Source organism: Patella vulgata, chromosome 4 (assembly GCF_932274485.2).
Source record: "Patella vulgata chromosome 4, xgPatVulg1.2, whole genome shotgun sequence".
NCBI classification, from domain to species: Eukaryota; Metazoa; Mollusca; class Gastropoda; family Patellidae; genus Patella; species Patella vulgata.
Window position 1 is genome coordinate 76,413,485 of NC_065882.2, and position 8,363 is coordinate 76,421,847.

The 8,363-nt window shown below is 32.5% G+C and overlaps 1 protein-coding gene across 1 annotated transcript in view; it reads right to left on the reverse strand.

Annotated features, from left to right (window-relative positions):
* The window catches only part of LOC126819283 (inactive tyrosine-protein kinase transmembrane receptor ROR1), a 247,167-nt gene extending 239,151 nt beyond the window's left edge, over positions 1–8,016 (reverse strand). Inside the window, exon 1 of the mRNA XM_056100080.1 lies at positions 7,807–8,016. Coding sequence (XP_055956055.1) covers positions 7,807–7,864 — 58 coding nt within the window. The 5' untranslated portion in view covers positions 7,865–8,016. The remainder of the gene's footprint in view (positions 1–7,806) is intronic.
* Positions 8,017–8,363: the final 347 nt, after the last annotated feature.

An 8,363-nucleotide genomic window follows, 5' to 3' on the forward strand; every position in this document is an offset into this window, starting at 1 on the left:
TTGTAATATAAATCTAGGTAAAGTTCATATACATACGTATGCAGAATTATTAGTACTTTGTTAAAACATATTTTATAGAAATAATCCATCTCAATTGAATAAAGTAATTGAAAATTTAGATTATTCCTTTCACTATATCGATAAGAATAAACATTTAATTTATATTTTATTCTCACTTCAAAACATAAGACTATATGAAAATAATCATTATTGTAGATTAAGGTGTTTCTTTTTTCTATTTTTGCTGTATATCTTTCCACGATTTGAAAAGCATTTTCCATGTTACCAGGAATAAATATACTTTGAAATGTTTCTAGAAAGCGTGACCACTATCAATAATGTACTGCACTTGTAAGATGCGAATAGAGATATACTGGCCTTACTTAGTTACAACAAATGAGTAATGCATGCAATAAGACAGCAGCGACAGACTCAGTGGTTGACACTATAATAATTAACTTGTTTTATAAATGAAATGAAATGAAATAGGGTTTAACGTCCTACTGTTCTGCTCTGAACTGGGCTAATGAAGATGGGCATACGCCATACAGTCTGCTATTTTGCCCGGACAGTGGCACTACGGCCTGCTCTTATATCGAATTCCAACTGTCAAGGGATCTTTTATATGCATGCCAATGTGACTTGCTTTATATATTGTGGTCTTTAAAAATTCATTTAAAAACATTTTACTTTCAGATAAAAGTAGGTTTAAAGAGTCAAACAGCTGACCCAGTTACGGTTGAGGAAACATATCTTCAAAAACTAAAAATTCTAGCACGTGTCCTAAATCGTTGATCCCCAAGTTTAATATGCAAACTAATCAATAAAAATGACTGGAAATTTAAAAGCTCCAATATTCCTTTTGATAAATTTTCATTAATGAATTTTTATGACATGACATATGAGTATATTGATAATTTAACTGATAAACATGCAGATATATTGTACATGATAGGTCACATCTGTGCACAGTTATTCCATCATAAAAAAAACCCACGACCTTAACTCTTCATAGATGCACTTGTAACAATTTTCCCACAACAGACAATAATGAAAAAGAAGAGAGTGAGAGAGAGCAAAAGTAATAATGCTGAAGTCATTTGGTCAGACACAGCAGAAGACCCAATGGAGCCATGGTTCACGAAAAATGCTTTGAGGCATACAGTAACTATAGGTCACCTCCAAGTCTGGTCAAAAAGATATTTGATCTGATACAATCAATGTATGATAAATCTGTGTTTCCACTCTTACAACTTGGACCAGATGTAGTTGATGGACCACTGGAGGTAACCTGTCAACCCCATGGCAAAACATCCCTTCACCTCCAACACAATACATCACACATGTTTTCATTTTATGCTCCAAAACTTTCAAACCCTTTATTCTGTTCATGAATAAGAAGACATGTATGGCTTAATATGGGTTTAGCGGTTAGAATGACATGTCAGTATAATGGCGTATTTAACGGTAGATAGTCGTGTATTTATTCACCTATTGTCTATTGGGTAATCAAAATGAGCAACAGCTTCTTTCTGCTTGATTATCTCGTACTTACTCGCGCGTCAAAGTTCCCAACCCTTTTTTATTTCAACAATGCCATGGAGATAAAGTAATGGATTAGTTAATTCAAGGATTACGACACATTCAATCTTACAACTAGAATGACACTAACTGCTCAATTTAAAGACTGTAGATTTTCAGTGCAGATAATCAAAGCTTCGGGTAGAATTACACAATTCATAGCTCATTTGCCGGGTTTCTTGTTGGTGCAGTCAATAAAGAGATGACAGGTCTCGCTATAATAGTTAAAAAATATAATGTAAGGGGAATATGCTGAAAATTTCATTCAAATTACTTCATTCTGGGCCGAGAATTCCTCATTTTAAAAACACATTTTGTTACCGTTGTTACAATAATAAATAAAGTCTTGATTATCCATTTTTACAGTTAATCATCAACAGCCATTGAACCGCATATCAGATTCAAATCTGTTGAAAATCAGACTTATAAGTTGATTGTAGGCATGTCATGTGAATAAATGTCTAATTAATAGTTTAGATAACATTTAAGGCCTAAAGAAAGACCTGCAATAGGCAGATTTAGCTCTTGTATACTGTATGTTTAATTAAGGAAACAAAACAAACCTGTTAACAATAGATGATTTAAAAGAGGCCCAACAAAAGATTTTACCCAAAGTGGCATCTGCAGAGAATGGCGAATGTTGCAAATTTTTCAATTCATATTTACATATGTATAGGTCACTAGATTGTTGCTCGTTTAGCAATCTTTCTACCTAATAATCAGCTAAAATAATAGACTTGATCATTTCTCTGTTAGCGATGTTTCTGCCTACTGGACTTGTCTCGACTTGCCCTTAGTAAATTTATTATCTTGGAAACCGTTCAGGAATACTGATGGCACAATGTTGTAATGTTTTATAGAATTATCTTATGATGATCTATGATACAAGTGCAAGTATAAAAGTACATGTGTAGTAACATCAAGTCATACAGAATATTAATATTATAACACTTCACAATAACTTCCACAATACCTTATCTATTTCTATCTCGAAACAATAAAAAAACATTATCTCCAAAGACTCACATCTTTTACATTTGCTATTAAAAATAAATCATTTTGCTGACAATGGAAGCTGGGTTGACAAATTTGTACATTGCAAGTTACAGGTACATAATAAAGTACAAGAGTGTGGACCTGGGTGTGGACCTGGGTGTGGACCAGGGTGTGGACCTGGGTGTGGACCTGGCCCAGAGTTCACAAAGCATTCTCAGACTTAAGTTAAAGGCTCAATACCACTCTTGTTGTAACTGAATAATATGTCCCAATCTTTATTCTGGTCAACAAATTGTACTATTTTAGAATATTTCAATTAATTGATGATACAAATTTCATCTTAACACACCTTATTTAAAAATTTTGAAAAATTCAACATAATGGTTTGAAACGTCTAACGTAAACCTTTTCAAATGAAACTTGGATTTAAAAATATTTTTGAACCCTCTGGACAAGTAAAATAGGATTTAATGGATAATTTACACAACAGGTAGGACACTAACACATCTAGTACTTAGAATAAGGCTATTTTTTATTTTCTGGAGCTGTCAAGCCAGCAAGAGTGTTATTGTCCCTTTAAGAATTTTCTCAAAATTGTTTGCCTAATTTTAACTAAAATATAGCCCTTTATAAAACTTATGTTGTTTTAATGTATCAAATACATCAATAAGAAACTATGAGCAAAGTTTTGTGTTTCTAGATTAAAGATCTTTCTCATAAACAGTGACTGAAAGTTGAGTAATTTCTTAATTTAAGTCTGAGAATGCTTTGTGAACTCGAGGCCTGGCCTACATGGATCTGGAGTGTGGACCTGGTTTACTGTACATGAATGGGAAATGTGGACCTATGTAGTTTACATGAATGTGAAATGTGGACTTAGTTTACATAAATGCGGGCCCGTCTCAACAATGCGATGTAATGTCTCAACAATGCAATGTAATGTAATGTTTCAACAATGCGATGTAATGTCCTTCTCTGAATTATTTCTCTGTGTTTCTCCGTGTAAGAATTAGGACCAAAAGAGAATACAAACTCATTCATCATGGAAAAAACAGTTACCTTTATAAAACTTTTATTGTTCATGTAAATGTATGTTACTGCAGAACAATTTTAAAACTTTTAAATTCAATTATTAATTTACTACGTTCTCTATCCACAAGACACAATATCATGTCTGGTAGTAGGTTTCATATGTATGTAATGTAGGTATCTAAAATAGTACCATATTAACTGTGTTACTAAACAGAGGAAAACATTTCAAAACTTCTAAGATTCAATTATAAACTTGGTGTATTCTCTATCTACAGGATACAACAGCATGTATAGAACATGTAGTAAATTTATTATGTATGTTATATATAATTGTACTCTTTATTAACTATATGTTAGTGAACAAAATTTGAAAAACTTTTTAAATTCAATTATTAATTTGGTGCATTCTCTGTCTACAAGACACAACAGCATGTATATGGTACAAGTAGTAAATTTATTATGTGTGTAATGTACAGTGTTGTATCTATAACTGTACTATATTAACTATGTTAGTGAACACAGTTTAAAAACTTTAAAAATTCAATTATCAATTTGGGGTATTATATGTCTACAGGATACAACATCAGTAAATTTTTCATGTATGTAATATAATATGTATTAATATATGTATCTATAATTATACTCTATTAACTATGTTAGTGAACAAAATTCAAAAAATTTTAAAATTCAATTATCAATTCCGAGTATTCCCTGTCTACAAAAAACATTAATGTATACATGTAGTGGATATTTTTTATGTGTACTATATGTATAACTATACTATATTAACTATGTTTAGGAATAAAAATTTTAAAATTCAATTATTAATTTGGTGCACTCTCTTTCTACAAGACGAGAGAGAGAGAGAAATGTGGTTTAACCTCCACTCGACACAAACTAGGTCATTTTGGGACTAACATATGGTTTAATTTGATTTTATAATTTGCTTGCATGTAAGGGTCTTTAGCAGTGGGAGGAAACCGGAGGACCCAGAGAAAACCCATGAGGTTGGACATGCGACCCTACTCCTTGTCACGCACAACCGGGGATTCGAAACCACGCCAGTTGACTCAATGACAGGCCTTATGATATAGCGCGCACATGCTAACCATTTGGCCATCCACCCCCCCCCCCATTCTACTAGATACAACAGTGTATACATATAGTGGATATTTTATGTATATTATAACAGTACTATATTAACTATGTTAGTGAACAAAATTCAAAAAATTTTAAAATTCAATTATTAATTTGGTATCTACAAGATACAACAGTGTATACATATAGTGGATATTTTTTGTATGTAATATATTATAATAGTACTATATTAACTACATCTATTAAGTGGTTGGCGATGAGTTAAGTGAACTAAATGTACAAGACACAAGCTGGGGTTGGTCTCATGTTTCTTTCACACGCATCATGGTGTGGTTTTAGTGAAGAAAACTTTATGTCTAACTGATAATTGTCAGTTGAAGATTCCATATGTACACACAACATGTCCTCCATCTTAAATCAAGATATACCCAGTAAAATCTCCTTACATTTATAAACAATTTTCTAACAAATTTAAACAAAATTTGAGAAAAAAACACTTCTGAGTTTAGAGAATGATGAAAGATGGTTTCTAAACTCTCAATCCAGTGCTTTCAGAGTTATTTTCCGATACAAAAAAGTCTACAAAAATATGATATGATCATTGAATTCAATAGCTCAACAGATATTTATACTTTTAAACTCACTGGTTGTCATTTGAGAGATTTTTAATCGATATTGTCCAAAGAATACAAAAGACGATCAGCGATCAGTGGCTTTAACAAAAGAGAGAGAGAGAAATAGGTTTTGATGTCCACTCGACACAAACTTGGTGATTTTAGGACTAACATACATGTATTGTTCAATTTTATTTCAAAAATTTACTAGTGGGAGGAAAGTGGAGGACCCGGAGAAAATCCACAAGGTTGGACAGGCGACCCTACTCCTTGTCATGTACAAGTGGGGAATCGAAACCATGTGACTTGACACAATGACAGACTTTATGGTTTCATGTGAAAATTACCAATACCAAAAGCATAAACAGACCAACCAATTCCTATAATAATATTTTGTAAACTTTGTACAAGTCATTTAACTTCATCTTTCATCTTTTACAATATTTAATGAGACCAATGTGTTGTGAATTACACAGAATCATTAAACAACATCAACTGTAATCTTTCCTTCATGTGAACAACTTGAGACTACAGAAATGGAACAACTTCAAGTACTCACATGTTTTTAGTAGGTTAACTATAAATCCAGTATTTTAAATATGATGTTTTTGACACAATATAATGTCTGTATAACATTTGAATGCTATTCAATTCAGCATCAAATTGGCGTGAAAAGAGGTCAGAAAGCAATTAGTGGGTTACCATTGCCTCAAAATTTCATAGTCAATCTGACATAGCTCCATAATTTGGCCATGTTTTCAAACATTATCATAACCAAATTAATGATTGATGTAAATTCTTCTAAACTCATGCATTAAAAGATATGGAAACTTCTCTAATTACAAATGTTCAAAACCACGCCTTTACAGAATACAGTTAAATATGATATATCTGATATAGACATTACTGATCAAAGCGTTTCTATGAAGAAGAAACTGATAAAAGAACATGTACATATTATACCTGCTAACTTGCTAAGTTTTATATTACTTTCATTAATAAATTACTGATTGATGTTATATGTGTACTTACTGTATATTAAATTTATTTATATAACTACTAATATTATAACTATATTTTAAAGAGGAATAGAAATTAACGCTTCGTTGAGGTTTGGTCAGTTAGATTTGACTCTATGTAAAGTTAATACAGAATTGAAATGCAATGCAATGCAGTGGAGTTTGCCGTCCTATACTTCAGTTACAATAGGAATGTTCAAATTAGATGGTAAGAAATGAGAGAGAATAAGATGATTGAACTTTTAATTTAGAATCCTAAATATTCCTTGAGTTTTGAAGCTTGACAAATACATTCGGCCTTTTCTACAAGGTATGTTCCGTCATTGGAATTTTGATAATTTGGAAACTCTAAGATCATTTTGAAAATGGTATTAACCAAAATTAAATTAGAATTGCATTTTTTGTTGTTGATGGGAATGATAATTCATTTTCCAGTTATTAAATGAAATGTCAAATAGGCCTATCCTTCACTAAGTGGTGTAGGCATGCTCTTTTTGTCAACACCTCTTGTAGAGGTAGCTAGAAATGTTTTCTGATATTATCCACCAATTATCAGTCAATAATGCACAGTTGTAACAACATATTAAATAGCTAATATACCACGTTTTAAATTTTAGCATTTTAAAGCCTAACCTTCCTAAGATAAAGTGCAACATGTTACAACAGTTGACAAAGAAACAACTGGAGATTTTTGAAGATATTATGGAATATTGTACTAGCTGTGGGAGAAATATAATAGAACTCAAAGAAATCGATAGCATTCATACATGTCACTCATCTGGCTTGTAACTCAACAGTATAGTACGTTTTCTGACGAGATGTAAATGGACCGCAACCATGTATCTTTACTTAGCTACTGTGTTTATGTAAATTATTAGGTATATCAGTGTAAAATCTTAGCTGTATTTTCACTCTTATAGTTTCTTGCGTTATATACCATAAAAACCATTAACTGTTATTAAACGTTCGTTACTTGTATGGTTAAATATCATCCTACATCGCACCCTCGCCCCTTTTATAAACATTTACTATTCATTACTAACGGCAAGCTTCTATCGATATTCACGTGCATCTCTGATACAGGAGCAAACGAAGCATGAATTTTGCCGTCAAAACATCGATAATAACGGTTGAATTGGAAGTAATTCTTGCATGTCGCCTTATAATATCAGGCCGTTTAAATTCACTTTCAATACAAAATAACCCCTGTATTCCCCGTGCACTGTTGCACATCCAACGAATAACAAAATATTTCGTCTGCTCCCGTCAGATCTTTCAACCAGTGTTACGGTACAAGCGCTTCAAATTTCTAAGTTTTGACTGCACACACTTTCTCTAGTGCCCTAAATGTACCAGGATGTGTAAACATTCACTTTTTAGTTCACTAAATTAAAATTTTGTAGGCAGAAATTCAAACATGTGTCATAACAGTTATTATAACAAATTTATAGTAGAGAAAAACTTACCGCACGCGTATAACAACATGACTAGTATGACGAGTACAAATAACGGATTCCGTACCATCCTTGAAATAAACTACTTTTAATATTCCAATATCCTCATAGATTAACTAAAACTTCAACAGTGTTAAGTCACAACACCTTCAAAACCTTTGAGGCGAAACTTTTGCCGACTTATCTCAACTTCAGCTCATTTGAAATGTTTTCGCGGACACGGCTCCTGTCAGCCTCGTTGCAACTCCACTCTGACCTCTCACCTAAGATGTCTGCGCCCTGCGTCGCGCGTGGTTTTGTTTACACACATTATTGTACGTGCCAGCTAGAGTATTCTTGTATTAGATGTTAACAGCGTAAGAAGGGGGATTAGTACTCAAATTGGGGGACAAGTCTTTTTGTCAATGCGGCATTTTAGTAATGGAAGAGAAAATGGAATTTGATATGATTTTATTTTAACTAAGCTAGCGGCATCTTTTTAACGGATAAGCTGGTTCGTGTGCATTGCGGCATCTTTCTTGTTTTTAAGTACGTTGAAACACGATGAACACGGAATTTCTTTTATTTAG